Below are 19,146 nucleotides of genomic sequence, written 5' to 3' on the forward strand. Positions count from 1 at the left end.
TATCTCTCCTTTTTTCTGAAAGCCACAATCTTTGCACATTTTAAGTTGGGAAACTGTTGGAAGGTGCTGTCTCTTGTGCATTGTGCGATGCTTACAAATATCCCTGGTCTCTATTGACTAGATGACAGTAGTACCACCCCAATGTGACAATCAAAAATGTCTGTAGACGTTACCAAATGTCCCCGGGAGGGGAGCAAAAATCACTCCCAAATTGAGAACCACTGTTATAGAAAGATTTCTCATCTTCACACAGCTATTATTTGCCTCCTCCAATTTTTACTTACGTATTTCTTACTCTTAAGTGACTGAATCAGTACACGATAGACAGTAGGACAGAATTGTAAGGCCAAGAAATGTATGTCCTGTAATTTCCCTTCCCCATCATGCCCTTTTGCAATCCCTGATAAGGAAAAAATGACATGTCTTCTTAAAAATTCAAATAATCTTAAAATTTCATAGCTTAAAAAGGTAATATAGGAATTGGGAGTAGACATTTTCTAATTTTGAGAGAAGAAATGTCTACTTTACACACATATATAGCCTCTTTACACTGCAAAAAGGAATTCAAATAAATTAAAATTGAATGCTGTAAAATGTGCCAAATAGAACAGAAATCTGTTGAAGATAACAAAAAAAAAACTACAAGTATTTCCAGGAATCTAATGAGTCTGCTGCTACAGTTGAGCACTGTTCTGAGTTTCTGGACAACAAAGAAGGAAAAATCCTGAGTTAATAAGGGAGCTGATTTGATAGGACCCATAAAGTTGTGTGCTGCATTGCATGTAATGCAAAACTTATTCCCTTGTTCTTTTCTTTTTCCAAGATAAAGTGAAATCTTTTCGTGCAGCTCTACAAGAGGAAGAACAGGCCAGCAAGCAAATCAACCCGAAGAGACCCCGTGCCCTTTAAATCAGCATTTGCTGCTAAAAGATTCCCACCCTCGCTACTGTAACATACAATGGTTCAGCTGTAAGGGCCATTCGAAAGTTTGAAATTTTAAGTGTCTGTGGGACATGTCTTGTCCCTTCAACCTGAATGACATTTCAGTTTTGTGAAACACTCCTTTGTCTACAGGATGCTTCTAGTCCAGGAGGCACAGCCGAGGCTTGGGAATAGTGAAGCATTTTGTTTCATTTACCCACATAGTGATTTACTTTTGAAGTTCCTTGCCAATTTTATTTTCTGTATGATGAAGTAAGATTGTGGACCTGATCCAGAGGTGAATAGTAGGGGGAAGCCACAGCATTTCCTTTTAACTCAGTTCAATTTTCATAGCAAGACTGAGCAGTTTTAAATCCTTTGCGTGCATGCATACCTCATCAGTGATTGTACATACCTTGCCCACTTCTAGAAACAGCTGTGCTCACCTCTTCCTGCTTTGTGCCTTGACTAAGGCTACTGACCCTAAATTTCTGAAGCACAGCCAAGATAAATTACATTCCTTACTTGTCATTGTAAATTACCTTTATTGTGTGTACATTTTTACTGTAATTGAGACATTTTGTGTGTGTGACTAGATTTGCAGGATGTGCCATATCACTGAATGGAACTAAAGTCTGTGACAGTGGACATAGCTGCTGGACCATTCCACCTTATATGTAAAAAAATCTGGAATTATGATTTTAAAACCATATAACATGTGGTTATAATTTTCTTAGCATTTTCTTTGTAAAGAACTAAAATATAAACTAGTTGGTGTATAATAAAAAGTAATGAAATTCTGAAAAGAGTTTTATCTTAGGATAATACATATATATGCAGTGTGTGTTCCAGTGTGGTATTAACAAGACTAATAGTGCAATTTGATCTTTACCAATACCATTACTTAAGTTGAAGTGTCCATTAGCACCCCAAAATGTACCTTTTAAATGGTACTGTTAAAGGAAATTGGCTTCTGATGCATGAATATGTACATGTACGTTGAAAGTAGTCCATAATAGAACTGTTAGTTTAAGCCAAGTATAGACAGTACATAACTCTCTTGAAAAAGAATTTAAGCTAAGAAAGAGATGACTTTGCCTTAAAAGGCAGATCTGACCCAAGCTCCACCCATTACCTAATGTATGATGTTTCACCATTATTTGATGAGAATCACTAAATTCTCACCAATCAGTTCATCTAGGGCATGCTGCTTTTTAAATAGTGGCACTTATTTTTACAGATTGCTATTCCAAGGAAGAAAACTGGCCACTTTTCATGTAAATATTTTGTTAGAAGATTTATATATCTCTCTAGGAGTTTTCCCTCAGTTCCCAGGATAGTGTCTAGGAGTACATTAACAACAACAAAAAGTCTCCCAAGGGTGTCTTGTTTTGATTTACTCTAGGGAACTACCAGCTCATTCATATGGGCTAATGGGAAGCTATGAATAGAGTCACATGAGCCAGATTCCCTACTTCACTGTCCACAGAACTCAGAAGGTCGCTGTGGGAAATCCTAACGCCATGGTGAAAAGCTCCTCTGTAAACTTGAAATCTAGAGCAAGTGTAGATTTTCACAGTGTGCTTATTATTAAATCTATGGAATGAGTTTTCGAGACAGTTTACTTCAATACAATCAATCACCTTTGTTTTGGAAGGGACTCAGGTTTTCTTGCAGCTGTAAGGTATGTTCTATTTGTGTTTATTTCAAGGAGAAGAGGAAGAATGGAGAGCTGTTACTATTGACCTTACAGAGGCTGTTTAAAAAGGTAGTTTCTGAGCCTAACCGATCTTCAAAGGACATAAAGAGATATGTGAATTTACTCATTTTAAAGCACAACAGATTAGTCTTAATTTATTATTTAAATTAGAAGGGTACTATCTATCTCTGGAAGGTCTCCTCAATATGAAATGTACTGCCTTATACTATAATGGCTTCATTCTGGTTAGTATTCAAGGTATATTAAAAATCAGTACCAGAAAAGATCTTGGTAGTATAATCCATTCCTTCAGTTTTACAGATAGGGAAATCTGAAGGTTATAAAAGGGACTAAAACTCAGCAGTCCATAGGAGGACAGGGAAATAAGAGGGAAAGCTGAATTCAATCTTAAATTTAAATTTTCCTTTAAGGATAGAGATGGTACAAGTGAACTTTGCTAATTAAGTAGTTTTGTGAGATTAAAAAAACCTACTCTTAAGTTTACGTAGTATTTATGTAACAAAAGTGGCTTTGTGCAGTTATTATTTAAAGAATAACTTAAATTTTTTGGATCTGGATTAAACATTCTTTACTTTCTCAGACTTGAAAGCTGATATCCCTATTAATAATTAACTAAAAATATACATTATTTTAGTTATATAGGAATGTTTTAATGTATCACTTTGAAGCCAGATTTCTAAAAAATCTGTTTATGCAAACAACCTATCTTTCCTTCTAGGTTCACTCAGTGTACCTCTGTTAAAATAATTTGGATTTTAACTTTAAAGCCAGTGTTGATTTATAAAATCCTTTGAAATTTTAAATCTATGACTATCTCCCAAGAAAAAACATACAATCTTATAGTTCATTTCATTCTAGTTGAGCATCCTCATTTACAAGTAAGGAATGCCCAGAAGTAATATGCCTGGCACCGTGTGGTGGCAGTAGCAGACTCAGGCTTACCTAGAACCTTAGCCTATTATGCTGCAGGATTGCTAAAGGGGTAGGCAGTGATAGAAATTATATAGGATAAACAGAGAAAGAATGAGAGAAGCAAAATAACATTTTAGGAAACAAGGAAACAATTGCTTTACTGTACACATGAATAACAAGAAGAAATGGTATGGGGAATATGTGACTAAATTAAGCATATTTTAACTTTCTTATGACTTGAAGAACAAAGGCCTAAAGAGCTAAAATCCTAAAAAAAGGTTCTCACAGTAATATATAACATAGGAAATATTAGTGTAACATCTTTATATAATACACTGTTAGAAATAACTTTTAAGTGTAAAGTTGTGCGTGTCTGTGGCTCTTAAACTTGAAGAGTATCATGTATAAATTGGACCCTGCCCTATGTTATATATTAAAATCAAACCAAAACCAAAAAAAAAAAAACAACCTGTACAGTTAGAATTGACTTACTTCCTTAAAAATTCAGAGTAATAAACGGTGACAACAGTAGTAAATCAAAAATAGTCAAGCACATAGTGTCCAAGCATAGTTCATCTTCTCAAATTACTAAGAATATATTAATTCCACTTTGTTGAGTTTGGAAACTTCTCTTCTGCAGATACCTAAGAAAAATGGATACCTTCTGCATTGAATCCATGTAGCAATCTGAAAAAAGAAACCAAAATGGGATGATATTGAAATGCTAGTTTGTAGCAAGTAACAGTGCATACATAGTCCCTATACCATGAATTCTAAAACACAAATACATCAGCAAACCTGTGAAGCCCACCCACTCCTAACACTAGTCATTAAAGAAACTTTATTCTTCAACTAAATTTATGAGATGTATATTGGTTAAAACCACATCATTTTGGTGCCTCTTCTGTCATAGCCTGTATGTCTTAAGGCATGATGAATTTAACTAAAATGATCTTAGACCTACACTATCCCTGGCCTAAGAGGACACTGGCCCTTTTTTCCATTTCAACCTGGTAAGTGAATGTGAAGCTGTCTGGAATTAGAGGCAGGAGAAAGATGAATGGCTAATCTCATGTGTCCATTCTTCCTCTCTGAGCTCACTGTTACTGAGGTTCAAATTAAATACTCACTGCTTCTCTCTGGATACCTGTGTACTTATTAGATCCTAGTTAGCAAACTGCATGTTTAGTAACCTTGAAGAAGATTAATAAGAATGAAGGAAAATAAGATGAAATATTTCTACTTAGACCTGCCTGAGATTATTTTCAGAATGGCCCCATAAGAACCATCGAGATGGTTTAAGATATCTGAAAAAGGAAGATGGGTACTTATGAATAATGTTCAACTCCTAGGATTAACATCTAATAAAGACTCAGTAGTACTGCTAGCCTGCCAATAAAATATAAGCGCCATTTGTCTCAGTTACATACAACTGTGTTTCTAGCATAGAAAAGTCAAACCAATGACTTTTATAACAATCTACCCTCTTTTTTATCAGCCTCTAGACCATGGAAGCTTTAAAAATGAATTGGATAAACAGGAAAAAAATTATGGTTTATTAGTTAGGAAATCAGAGTGTTAGTGATTAAAAACAATGAATACAGGTTAATAATTACCTGGGTAATTTGACGCCTTACTCTGCTTTCCTAAGACTTACTTGCTTAATCCAAGGAGAACAAATTTCGGTCTATATTGCCCAGTTAATTATGCCTCAGTCCACAAAATAAGTTACTGAACCAGTTAGAAATGATAACCAGATATGATTGTAACTAATATTATTTCATACGTAAAAGCTATTCTCAATAAAGAAAAAAGACCCAACTGTATATATTATGATTCTTTTACCTTACAGGCTACTTTGAAGAGACAAACTGTTAAGACTAACTATGAATGGGAGTTGGGGGAGGGGGCTGGAGGGGAGGAGCACGCACACCACCACACACATGGCCACAGAGGTTACTCCAGGCTCGGACTGTTCTTCACCACTGTTCTTACAGGAAGTGTTCATTCTGCTGCAGCTAACTAGCCTCCGTCTTCTACACCAAATACTATTCCATACCATGGAAGTGCTATGCAATAACTCCCAGGTAGCAGCACCTTATACCACTTAAAAGCCTTTAAATTTCTACATCTGAAGGTGTCACAGTAAAGATATGTAAAAATGTAGGAAAAAGAAAATGTAGTTACCTAATGAAATCATCTATGTCCATGGAACGGGCCCGCTTGTCACTAAAACCTGTGCTGGTTAGGATTTGCTGTATTTTATCTGCTATGCTGAAATCTTCTGGTATTATCTATCAATATAAGATTCAGAATAAATGAACAACATATCTTTAATGAAGTCACCTTGACTCTTTTTTTTTTTAGTTCAGTAAGTCATAAACATGAACTATCTGTTCATGATAGTTTTGGAAAGCCTGTTTGTGCAGATTAAGACTTGGATCTCTCATTAGTTAAGTGGTTGATTTTTTAGCACATACCAAATACACAGAAGACCTTGAATGAATTAAATCATGTATATTGCCCTTTTTCTTCTTAGAAATTCTGAAATAGTTGTTTCAGGCGTCACAAAGTACTTCATAACACATAAAATAACTAAAGCTACAAAATAAATTTTACAGCAATTGCTACTTCTTTAAAAGTAACATATTCTTGGCACAAATTTCATTTTACCAGCTAGTTAAGTTTTTCTCATAGATGGCCTCTCCAACCCTTGAGAATACGTCATACTTTACATCTTTCATCTAAAAACTTCTCTTAATCCAGCGTAACATTTCCTATGTAGGTAGATGTTCAATGACTTTATTCATAAAATGGAGGTAGCAATGTGGTACATTAAACCATGTAAGATCTGAATAAAAAAATACAAAGGAAATTTGCTTTTATCTGTCTGCTCCGTTTAATTAGCTTGAAAGAACTAAAAAGTTATAAAACATCACAGTCATTATATATGGATATGTCTATGTGTGCTCACACACACAACTAGTTAAAGAAAGTGTTGCACAGATAATAAAGAGACATGAGGTTCACAACCAGAAATCTGCTATTTATCTCATACTTTGTTCTAATTATTTCAATTTCTGGGTATTAAAAAAAGTGATTGAGAAAATAGTAACTTTAAATTTGTAATTGCTACGTAAGCAACAAGCAAGAAGGGACGGCCACAATTCAAAGGCTAGCAAATGGTACACAATTATTTTAAGCTGAGTTAAGTTACACAAGCTTAAAACTTTGAGAAAATTATGATTCAACTGAATCTTTTTATGGCAAAAAAAAAAAAAAACTCAGTAAAAGAGGATGGAGTATTCAAGGGTGTTCAGATATGTTCTGCAAAATACATAGCAGCACTGACCTGTTAGAATTCAAGTTCTAGTGCTAGTTAGACATGACATACTGTCTTTTAAGGATCCTATGGAATGTTCAAAATTAAGAATCTTGTAATATATGAAACAGAATAGGAAATAGAGGGACATTTTAAAACAACAAATTATTGAAACAACAGAAACATTTTCTGCTTACAATATTATGGACCGAACAGTGAATTCTGTAGTTTTTTTCCAGTAGCTGTTGCACTGCACTTGACCTGTATTACATAAAGACATGATATCACTATTATTCCCAAATCAGATTATAAATAATTTCCTTTAAGTTTATTATGATTAAATCTATGTTCCATATGGCAAAATTAAGGAACTAAGAAAGCTGTTGAATATTTAAACTTCTGAAATAATTGCAACTACTAATATTTAAAAAGTAAGTCCTGATAAACATCTCTCACATTCTTAAAGAAGTTCTAGACTCCACAAAACATCATCTACAAACATTTTTTTTCATTGTGGCTTTTACCTTTCTTTTGACCTTGGGCCGCAAATTGCTGTTATATTTTTCCAAGTTAAAATGCCATGAATCTCAAAAATGTGGAAGGGGTCCATCATCACCTCATCTTTCCAAGGAAAAACTAGGCAGATGTGTGGTCAGTTTTTGGTTTTTTCCCCATTTTGCAAAAAACCCCTGATCTAATTCCCAAGTCCAGGAACTTTTCTTCATTAACTTCTCCTGCCTCCCAAAGTACAAAATTGAAAAGATAAAATGTGTCTGGACATGGATCATGTTTATGCTTTAGGGTATCTGTTCAGGAACAAGGACCAAATTCTAGCACTTAGCACAGTATCTGAAGCACTGATCCCTCATATATCATAAATTAGTAAAATACTTACTTAAATGCAGCAGACAGTGTCTTGTTTTTCCTAACAAAGGTGATCCTTACTAGGCCATCCCATTCCTGAAACAGTAGACGGATATTTTCTTACAGAATATTAAACCCTGCCTATACCTACTAGGTATTATTTTGTGTTAATATATAAAAATGAAAAGAGTGATGGAGTGAAGAAAATGTTCTATATCTTGATCTGGCTGGCACACATATGCAAAAGTAAGATGCATACTTGATTTTCACACTTCCGTGCACCCCACTGATTATTTTACCCTCAATTTTAAAAATAGAAAAAAAATACATATTCCACATCTGAACAAAGAACATGGCATTTATTTAAATCTAAGTATCATTTTCAAAAAACTCAAGACAGACATGATTTAGAATATAGCCTGTGCAATAGACCTAAGTAAACCTTGCAGGAATAACTGACAACCACTCCACTGCCACCAGTTACTGACCACATAAGCAATCACGTTTTTAATCCCATGTGATTGCAGTAAGGTTTTACATCAAATCATCTGGCTTTCTTCTCTTTTTAAATGGCAGAAATAGAATTTTGATTAAAAAGTGTTACTCATACTATTTAACACAACTATTTTCATTTTAATCTTGTTTCCCATGTCTTATTCAAATACATGTTTTCCATAGCTAAAATCTTCAGCAAATTGCAATGGCATTCTAATCTTTTTACCTTTTGCAAACATTTTCCTTGCTCTTGAGGGCCTCAACAACTATCTTGTGTCAAATAATTCCATCTACTCCATCACAGGGATGTATAATTAACATTCTCCTGTTTAGACATTTAGGTTGACTCATTACCTTTCTGCTGCTTACAGACACACATCTTCCAGGCTGGACTTTTTTTTCCCTTTACTGAATGACCTAGTTATTTTAACCTCACCTGAAAATTGATAGGTGGTGGTGGATTCTTAGGTTCTATCCTTACGACACTGGATTCCACCTTGGGTGGTGGTCTGAAGTTATTCTTTCCAACCTATTAATCAGAAAATGTTTAAGGAGTCCTCTCAAAAACAACTTTAAATAGTAATCAAATATGCTTTCCTCCCAGAAGGCACAGCTAGATGCTCAAGGATGAGTTAAGCCACATTATTTCAACAACAGTCACGTACTTTCATTAGATGGTCCACACGTGCTAATAGCTGTGTATTAATTGACAGTCTGCAGTATAACTTATCTCCAGGTTTTGCAACCAGTCGGAGAGCAAATTCTCTTTGAAACATAAGTACAGCACATCTGAAAAGACAGCAGAAAGGAATAAGGAACAAGGTCATTTTCAACTATAAATGTATTTTAACTGCAATGACTTTTCTTAAGTGGGAAATAGAGCAAAGCAATATCTGGGGTGAATAATTAGTCCAGCTGGCCAGAAGGGAGGAGAACACTTTCAGCCTGAGGTTTATTACCACAAAATGATCCAGCTGCCTTTGTTTTTCATTGTGTAATGGCCGTAGCTCCAACCCCTTGCAAATGTAAGCCCTCAATGATCAGATGAGAAAGTATTTCAGATCAGCACTAGTCCATAAGCCCCTCTAGGAAAACAAAACCCAAGGACTTCCCTGGTGGTCCAGTGGTTAAGAATCTGCCTTCCAATACAGGGGACGCAGGTTTGATCCCTGGCTGGGGAACTAAGGTCCCACTGTGCCACGGGGCAACTAAGCCTGCATGCTCTGGCACCCAGGTGCCACAACGAAAGATCTCATGTGCCTCAACTAGGACCCGACACAGCCAAATAAATAAATAAATATTTTAAAAAACAAAACAAAACCCAAACAAACAAAACTGGTTCAGTAGCCGAAATGTATTCATGGGGCAGTAAACATCCCTCTGGAAGAGCTGAGGCAGGTGGTGACATCAGTGTCCTCCTGATTTAACAGGTTAAGGAAAGTGGACTTTTTATTCAGCAAGCAAGAGGGAGGCTCCTGAACAGGAGAAGAGCATCTTCAAAGCTGGGATTTGACTTTCAAACTTTTTTGACAATAAGTCACACTAAGAAATACATTTGACGTTGCAACACCTGCCACAAATATCTCTATGTATATATGTTTAGGGAACTCAAACAAAAAGTTTCATGAAACTATAATCACCTCAACTATAACTAATCAACTATAATGACATGCGCTGAATGCCCTCTGATATATTCTATTCCATGTCATTTTTTTCTAAATGACAGTCATGGGGCTTCCCCGGTGGCGCAGTGGTTAAGAGTCCGTCTGCCAATGCAGGGGACATGGGTTCCAGCCCTGGTCCAGGAAGATCCCACATGCCATGGAGCAACTGGGCCCGTGTGCCACAGCTGCTGAGCCTGTGCTCTAGAGCCTGAGAGCCACAACTACTGAGCCCACGTGCCACAACTGCTGAAGACCATGTGCCTAGAGCCTGTGCTCCTCAACAAGAGAAACCACCGCAATGAGAGGTGCGTGCACCACAACGAAGAGTGGACCCCGTTCGCCACAATCAGAGAAAGTCCACGTGCAGCAACGAAGACCCAATGCAGCCAAAAATAAAATAAATAAAATAAATAAATTTTTAAAAAATGACAGTCATGGCTCACTATATTTATTCTATAACTACTAAGGAGTTTTTGACCTGCGATTTGAAAACTACTGGTACAGATTGTACTAGAAACCAGTTAGGAGGCCACTGTAAGAATCTAGACATAAGGTAATAAAAAGTTTGACCTGGGCTAATGGCAAGAGCATGAGAAAATAGGGAAAGGCCACCTGGTCTCAGGAGCAGGACTTAGACCACACCTCCCCCAAATAACTGGCAATTGAAAAAGAAAGAGAGAGAGAGAGGAAGAGAGAGAGAAAGCGGCACACAAATTGGTATTTTCTACAAAACAAATGCTCCAGTAGTTTTTCAACTGAAGTAACCTTAATCTTTGGCTGTCTGTGTTCATGGCCTAAACTGTCAATTTTCCTAAGATTTGGCAGTAACTTTGTTCTTCTTGTCACAAACCTGAAAAAAGGTCGGTGCAGCAACAGCTTGAAGACAAAAGGAGAAGAGATCTGTAAGAGAATTAACTAGTTAGTTCCGGGAAAGACACACCAGAAAACAATTTAGTATATATAATGTTCCCTACATTTTGAAAACATACCTGATAAGGCAAATTTGCCACACAAGCATCAAAAAATGGCAAATCTGTTTTCAACACATCACCCACCATTACTTGAAGTTTGCTGGCCAGAGGCCTGATAATAAGAAAAAAAAGCAATTAAAAAGAATATTGTTTCATGAGACTGAAATGCACTTTAATTCTATTATGTATACTCACGTGCCCTGAACTCTTTTGTGAAGTTCAGCTACTAGCCTTAGGTCAAGTTCACAGGCGATTACCTAAATTCAAAAAAAAAATTTTTTTTTAGGTTAATTATGGAGTATAAATCTTTTCCTGTTATCTCAATGGAAACTCTTACATGATTTAAATGAATTAAACTCCTTTTCCCAATTCTACCATCAATATTCCTTCAATTGTACTCTACCAGCATATTTTAAAGAACTTATTTAAAAGAATTTAATGAAGAGAGTATTTACAAAATGTGGGAATGGGGTTAAGGGAACAACAACAAAAACACCACCCAGAAAAGTAGACAACCAGACTATGTGAGCGTTCTACCCAAATAATTGACAGAATTATTGTGCTCATATGGCTCCACGCTTTGTAACGCAACTGATGACGAAAAAAATACACAGTATGTCTTTGTAGTAAATGTTCTCAGAAGCACACAAAGCAACTGCTCCTGGAATGAATATATCACTTCTCTCACCTACTAAGATCCAGAACATATGGCACAGATAACTTCTCAAGTAAATGAAAAGGGATACCAGATAGGCTAAAATTTTAATTTTATTTCAATATAAGCTGAGGTTTTACTGACTTCCAGGAAGACCACATCTACAGAGTAGATATATATGCCGTTTAGTCTGTTTAGCTCCCAGGTCCATTCTCCAGCTTTCTCTGTGCCTGTAGGGTGATACAGTTCAGCTCCATTGCCCTTTGACTTCTGGTTGGGATTGACTACTGAAAGGCAATGGCCTGATGAAAGGCATTACCGGTGCAAAGGGCAACGCTGAGTATTTCCCAATGTCTGCCCGTGCCTTGCACAAGTTTTGGCAGCGGCTGTGTTCTGCTATGAGTGGCCCCTGTTCGATGGCTCCTGCTCTTACTTGGGCTCCGGTAACACACTTCCCTCCTCTTGACCCTTGAGGTCTTTGGATAGTAACTACTTCCTGCTGTTGCTAGTCCCTAGGTTTTTCACTAATGTTTACTGGTTCCCTTAACATTCCCACATTTTGTCAATGGTCTCTTCATTGAGCTCTCTTCAGACAGGTTCTTTAAAATGTGTTGCCTGCTTCCACCAGAAGACACAACAGTGGTCCAATGTAACTGGAACTAGGTAAGCCAAGAGACAAAGAAGGTACCAGCAGTGGCCAGGTGACACCCTAATCTCAGAGGCCTGTGCTAGATCTCCTCCAAAGTCCTAAGTTCCAATAACCCCAATTGCTGTGCTTTGTTCCCCTGAGCCTAGAGGTGGTAGCTGCTCTTTGTAATTACTACTATTGGGTTACCTCAGTGTTCCCATTTTTTCTCTTAGTCCTCTAATAACCATGTAACCAATTCCCTATATTAAATTCCCTGTATTGAAATATCCAATGTGGTTTGTTTTCCTGATTGATATACCCCATATTTTCTTTTTCTTTTAATCCATTTTTAAAAACTGAGATATAATTGACATATAACATTACATTAGTTTCAGGTGTACAACATAATGATTAGATATATGTAACATTCATGACCACATAATTACAATCTTATTTTCTTGTGATGAGAATTTTTACTCTCTTTAGCAACTTTCAAATATACTACACAGTACTGTTAACTATAGTCACCATGATGTCCATTACATCCCACGACTTACTTATTTTATAACTGGAAGTTGGTACCTTTTGACCCCCTTCACCCAGTTTGCTCATATTTTCTAAGACAAAGTTTCTAGCAAAGGAGCAATTAATTAAATAGATCTGTAAGCCACCTGAGCTTGCTCACATAGTAATTTCTGATACCAAACACTAAATCCTCTTTTTACCTTTTTTGCCTTTTCTAGCAACTTTACAGTCATATTGCCAGTTCCAGGTCCAACTTCCAGCACCACATCAGTTGGTCTTAAGGCAGCCTACAAGCAAGCACAACCACTTTAGCTTTACAGGCACATCTGTAATAATTTAATTTACATCTGAATATCTTTACTCAAAAGTGCTCAGTGAGATCTTATCCTGACTCCCTTTTTAGGAGATTCCTTCATGATCTATGTGCTTAACAAAAATTATCTCATTAACATTAGGTGCAACTGGAAATCTAACACCTCTCCTAACTTGGGGCAATAGTTAGGAGTCAGAAAAGCAGGAATAGCAGTTCTTTCTGAGAGTGGCATTCTGCTTTCTACCTTTGAAATGATTCCAACAGCATCTTGTTACCAACTCTGTTATCACCAAGTTCAAACTGGAAAGGTCAAAATGATGACCTTGCCTGAGAACCATAACACGTTGTACCAGTATTTCTCAATTCTACATCCATGTATGGTTTCAGGGATGCAGGAGTATCCAGAAATTGTACACAAAACTTGGTGTCTGTATGCACACAGCTGCAGTTCATAGCTTTCATCAGATGCTCAAAGGAATCCATGAGCCAAAAAGGTTAAAAAGCTAGGCCAACTCTCATTTTGTAAACGACACTAAGTCGAGATTCTCTATGTAATGTTCTTTCTACATCTCCAGGATGCTTCCTTTGCAACCATGAAAGTAATCTGCACCACCTGTGCTTCTTGTCCTAGTACCCAATCATCCAAAACAATAAGAGAACATCAATAACCCATACAGGAAGAATACTCCAAAGAGTTTATATGTGGCATTGGCTTATACCATATAGGTTTCTCTGGGGAACAAACTTCCAAAGGTGTCTGTTTAGACATACTTTTAGGGTCTGGAGTAAATAAAAACTAACAGTGATAGATGGTGCCTAGAAAAAGTGATTGGGAATAAAAGAATAATAATCTGGAATCGAACAAGTAGAAATGTCAAGCTAAGAAGTAAATAATCTACAGAAAGATAAAAGAATTTGGAGCCAGGAGAAGCCGAGACCCACAGAAGGAAGCAAATCATATTGAAGACAGCTTGTGAATCCTACACAGTTCCTCAATTCATTCAACAAGTATTTATACAGCATCTATTTTGTGCCAGGCATCCTTTCTGTGCTCAGATATTCCTAAGAATAAAATCAGTAACCCAATAACTCTCTCCCTCTCCTCTTCCACACCCACCTTATCGATAATGCTGTTAACAATGAGAGGATTTTTCAAAACGTGCTGCCCAATCCCCGTGTTGAACGTGAGTCCTGGAAGAAAACATGAAATAAGCCTTAATTTCCCAACTAAAATCAAATATTGGACCATCCCAGAGAAGAAAGTAGGATAGTTGGGGGAAAGTATGTGCGCCAACAAGAGCCACCAAACGTCACGCTTGGAGCCGGGATGACAGACTGTTTCAGTTCACCCCTTCTGCTGGAAAAGAAGCCAGAGGCTGCGCGCCGGGCCTGCGGCCGGCGCTCCGGGAAACCGGGGACTTGCGCGGCTCCCAGAGCGCGGGCCACGCCTGGTCTCACTGTCCCGGCCCAGAACTCCGTCCGCGCCCCGGGTTCGGTCCTGCCGGAAAACCCAACCCAACGGACCCCAGCTCCCTCCCGGCTGTCCCCACCTCCTCCGCTCTTCAGCTCCCGGCGTTGTTGTTGCCGTTCGCGGCACCGGCCGCTCGCCCCTGACTTGATCTTCGGCATCTCTGCAAGCAGCGGGCACACAGGCCGGGGAAGTTAGAGAGGACCGGAGGCTGCAACCGCGAGTCACCGCACCACGTGGGACTCGCCGGCCCGCACGAACAGCGCAGGTCCTGGCCACTTCGGGGAGGAGCGAGGACCCGCCCACTGGTTTGCTCCGTGGTGCGCCCCCAGAAAGATGGCCGACCTTGGGTCCCTGTGGCCGCCGGGAATTGAAGTCATAAGCTGGGAGAGAGCCTGGCCTCGGAAGCCTACAGATCCCAGAAGACACCGCGCTACCGATTTTGGCAGTTTGGATTGGCTAATTTGGAATCGGGGGCGGGGCCTCGCCCCTACCCACACCGAATGGGTTAAATAGGTTTTGGTGTGGTACCTGAAGGTTGTGGAGGAAGTTTAAGTTATATAACGCAGTTAGGCCTGTGGATGCTTCATCAGGCCAGGTTCTGGAATCGCTGAAATCCAAAGGTTTCTTTTTGTCACGTGCCTCGCTCCTGTTTCCCAGCCGATCGTGGGGTGAGAATCCCAGGAACTTGGGAAGAGGAGCTTGCTCCTCTAGGGGAGTGAGTTCTCCGCTGCTTGAGTTGTGGAAAGTAACTCTGAGAATGTAATTGTCTAATTCCACTAGAGCTACTAGTTGCTTCGCTTCCTTCTGTGCCACGTCATTAATTTCCTAAACTTTTCCATATTGAGCTCTCGCTGTGTATTAAACACTATTGGGTGCTAGAGATTCAGAGTTAAATGGGAAACTGCTCTTCTCAAAGTTTATTCTACTGAGAGAGTTAGACAAAAAGTCCGAAACTCTGTAAATGTGGTAGTTGTTATGCATTGGGTATTGTGATAGGACAATGTATCCGACTGTAAGTTCCATGAATACAATGTCCATGTCTATTTTGCCTGCCAGTGTAATGGTTCTCAGTTTTTAATGTTTCTGTGTGTAACTTATTTCCTTGAAGAAACAATCTTTTTCTGTTTTTATCAAAGCTGACTTTCTTTCCTGCACAATTGATTGTGAGCATTCCCAAGCCTTGCTCTTTCTTTGCTGTAATTCTAATTTAGGAAAAAGAAATTGTATACCCTAGTAGCATCTTCAACTACCTCTGTAATTCCATTGATCATTAATTTATTCCACAATTCTGGAGAATCTACAGTGTGCTAGGCACTTTGTCAAATGTTAGGAATTTAAAAATGAACATGACCTGATTCCTGCTTTTAAAGAAATTTCTATCAAGAGAGGAAGACATAGCACCATTTGCTGATATCTTATTTCACCATTTCAAACAGTTCTCTAAAATAGGGGCTTATCATTGTGTTCATTTTACAGATGAGGAAACTGAAGGACAAAAAAAAATGTTAAATATCTTGCTCAAGATCACACAGTAAATGACAGCTGCATCTTGAACCTGTATTCAAGATGGTCTGTATTCCAAAGACAGTGTGCTTTAAAAGAGGCATGACCTTAGCACTATGGCTAATACTTGAGGAAACTGGGGAACATTTTCAAAATATAATATTTGAGCTGAATCATTAAAAGAGAACCAAAAATTATCCAGGGAAAGTTTGAGAATTCAAAGGGAACGGTACTAACAAGGTCAAGATATAGGGTATTTAAGGAAGAAAAAGAAACTTGGTGTAGCTGAGAAGTAAACAGGTAATGTAAATAGAAACTTACGGTGAAGGGCCTCAAATGTTATCCCAAGGAGCAATGGTGGTCACTGGGAATCAAAATAACCATTTGCCCTCTCTGCTCCTCTCCAGCTGTGAGAACTGCCGGAGCTCACACGACAGTACCTATAGGAGACATTCACGGGCTCCACATTTAGCTGTATTCTGAACCCTGCCTAGCCAGCTCTTCTTGAACTCCCTCTAATCTTCCTCTCCCATTCTCCATAAAGGATCTTCAAATCTTAATTCTTCTCAGGCCTCCTGCCCTACGACCTCCCCAGCTCCTTCTCAGCAGAAAACCTTGCTTTTTCTTTTTTTTTTTTTTTAATATTTGTTATTTATTACAGTGAAATTGCCTAGTTTCCTTAGTTCTGTCACCTTTCTCCCTTTCTTTCTTCCTTCCTTCCTTCCTTCCTTTCTTTCTGCTGTGTTGGGTCTTCATTGCAGTGCACAGGCTTCTCATTGCAGTGGCTTCTCTTAATGCAGAGCATGGGCTCTAGGCGCGTGGGCTTCAGTTGTTGTGGCGCGTGGGCTCCGTAGTTGCGGCACATGGGCTTTGTTACTACACGGCATGTGGGATCTTTCCGGACTAAGGATCAAACCCTTGTCCCCTGCATTGGCAGGCGGAGTCTTAACCACTGCACCATCAGGGAAGTCCCAACCTTGCTTTTTCTTGACAGAAGGAATGCAGGATCACCTCCAGGACACTCTCATCTGCCTGGGTCACTGTTCTACACACGGGGGGTGTACAGTGAGCAAAACAAAGTGGAGCTTACATTCTAGTGAGGAAAAACAGACATTATGTCAGGTGATGATAAGTATGAAGAAAAAAGTAAAGTAGAGGAGAAAGAGATCAACAGGGTGGGTGGGAGAGACTATTTTATGTAGCATGATAGACAATAAGGATGGAAACCAAATGATAATTTTCTTTAGGAGTGAAATAGCAAGACCCTCCTGGAAGTTGTCACAAAATAAGCCACATAAAACTAAATGACTGAGGTGAGTGTGCACATTTAGCTTACCTACAGACTGAATTGGTGTTTGTTTAGGTATGAACCTTGAGTCACCTATACCCGAAACACTAGGGCACATGTTACATAGTGGACTGTGTTCCCCCAAAATTCATATGTTGAAGCCCTAACCTCTGGTACTCAGAATGTGACTGTATTTGGACATAGGGCCTTAAAAGAGGTGACTAAGTTAAAATGAGGCCTTTAGATTGTGACCTAATCAAATCTGACTGGTATCCTTATGAAAGGAGGAAATTTGGACATTCATAGACACACCAAGGATGTGTATACACAGAAGAAAGACCATATGAGGACACAGCCAGAAGGCAGCCATCTGCAAGCTAAGAAGAGAGGCCTCAGGGAAAACAAACCCTGCTGACACCTTGATCTTGAGTTTCTAGCCTCCAGAACAGTGAGAAAATAAATTTCTGTTATTTAGACCATCCAGTCTGGGGTATTTTATTATGGCAGCCCTCACAAACGAATACCACATGTAATGAAAATTCACATTCCCAAGGCCCACCCTAAACATTCTGGATCAGAATAAGATTTGGCCCTGGCAAATGCATTTTTAACAGACCCTCTAGGAGATTCTGATGCACACTGCAGGTAGGGATTCACTACTTTCTGCACTAAAATAACCTATTTGGTTGAGGAATTTCTACAGAACTGAAAAAGGATGGGAAGGGCACCCTCATCAGTACAGGAAAATTGTTCTAATAATTGGTATTGCTTATTATTCTGGCCAAATTCCATCCAATTGTTGGGATTTTTTTTTTTTTAGTACCAAGGTAACATTCAGAAGTGAGACAGTATTGGGTGCAGCATGTATCCATGAGCCCTAGGGAATGTGTGATGCTGGGATATGAGCTGCATTAAAGAAATGTGTATGCAATTTTGCTGGAATGTATTTGAGTTATCTTTGCAGCTATGAATGGCTTTGTAATTATAAAAAATAATTTTATGCTTCTCTGCTTCATATTTATATCCTTTGTTAACTAAAAATAATTATTTTTGGGCTTCCCTGGTGGCGCAGTGGTTAAGAATCCGCCTGCCAATGCAGGGGACGCGGGTTCGAGCCCTGGTCTGGGAAGATCCCACATGCCGTGGAGCAACTAAGCCCGTGCGCCACAACTACTGAGCCTGCGCTCTAGAGCCCATGAGCCACAACTACTGAGCCTGTGTGCCACAACTACTGAAGCCCGCGCGCCTAGAGCCCGTGCTCCACAACAAGAGAAGCCACCGCAATGAGAAGCCCTCGCACCGCAACGAAGAGTAGCCCCTGCTCACCGCCACTAGAGAAAGCCTGCGTGCAGCAACGAAGACCCATCGCAGCCAAAAATAAATAAAATAAATAAAAATTTTAAAAAAATATATATTTTTTCAGATTGGGTGTGCACAATTGATTACTGCCATTCTTATAGTGTTTTTTTGTTAAAGTGTATCATAACTTGAAAAATAATTACAGTAACATTTGCTTTGGTAGAAGAGGATTATTTAAATTCACAGCATGCTTGAAATGATAACATTCTTAACGTGCCAGGGAATATAATAAAGAATAAAAATAAAATATTGTGAGCATTTTCTTGTATAAATTATAGTCCCTTGCAGACTTTTAATGTATTTAGAAGTCATAAAAACATTAAGAATGTTTGAATTTCACACTTTTAACATGGATTTATTAACTGAAATACTATATTTCTATGAAAAAATAATTCACCTGGACAAGATAAAACAAAATCAAATTGAAATGTACTTAATATCAAGCTGTTTAATTTGATTAGAACAAAAAAAATATTGTGCCAATATCCAATACTAAAATGAAGTGCTGCCTTACAAAGTAGAACAATTTCAAAGA

General features: G+C 38.4%; 2 protein-coding genes and 1 long non-coding RNA gene across 4 annotated transcripts in view; 2 read left to right on the forward strand and 1 right to left on the reverse strand.

Annotated features, from left to right (window-relative positions):
- KIF2A (kinesin family member 2A) overlaps positions 1 to 5,894 on the forward strand; it is a 70,949-nt gene extending 65,055 nt beyond the window's left edge. For both annotated transcript variants that reach the window (XM_059916444.1, XM_059916445.1), the window contains exon 20: positions 824 to 5,894. In XM_059916444.1, coding sequence (XP_059772427.1) covers positions 824 to 909 — 86 coding nt within the window. In that variant the 3' untranslated portion in view covers positions 910 to 5,894. The remainder of the gene's footprint in view (positions 1 to 823) is intronic.
- Positions 3,685 to 14,747, reverse strand: DIMT1 (DIM1 rRNA methyltransferase and ribosome maturation factor). Its single transcript, XM_059916446.1, has 12 exons — positions 14,541 to 14,747; positions 14,108 to 14,181; positions 12,878 to 12,964; positions 11,065 to 11,126; positions 10,888 to 10,981; positions 10,749 to 10,798; positions 8,900 to 9,023; positions 8,671 to 8,763; positions 7,771 to 7,835; positions 7,073 to 7,136; positions 5,741 to 5,847; positions 3,685 to 4,240 (listed from the first exon to the last, which is right to left on the reverse strand). The coding sequence occupies exons 1-12, from the start codon at positions 14,617 to 14,619 to the stop codon at positions 4,198 to 4,200; spliced, it is 942 nt and encodes a 313-aa protein (XP_059772429.1). The 5' UTR covers positions 14,620 to 14,747; the 3' UTR covers positions 3,685 to 4,197.
- A 222-nt stretch (positions 14,748 to 14,969) lies between these two features.
- LOC132363629 (uncharacterized) lies at positions 14,970 to 18,773 on the forward strand. Its single transcript, XR_009502624.1, has 3 exons — positions 14,970 to 15,129; positions 17,212 to 17,277; positions 18,325 to 18,773. It is a non-coding gene; the product is annotated as an uncharacterized LOC132363629 (long non-coding RNA).
- Positions 18,774 to 19,146: the final 373 nt, after the last annotated feature.

This window comes from Balaenoptera ricei, chromosome 3, assembly GCF_028023285.1.
Source record: "Balaenoptera ricei isolate mBalRic1 chromosome 3, mBalRic1.hap2, whole genome shotgun sequence".
In the NCBI taxonomy this organism is placed as follows: domain Eukaryota; kingdom Metazoa; phylum Chordata; class Mammalia; order Artiodactyla; family Balaenopteridae; genus Balaenoptera; species Balaenoptera ricei.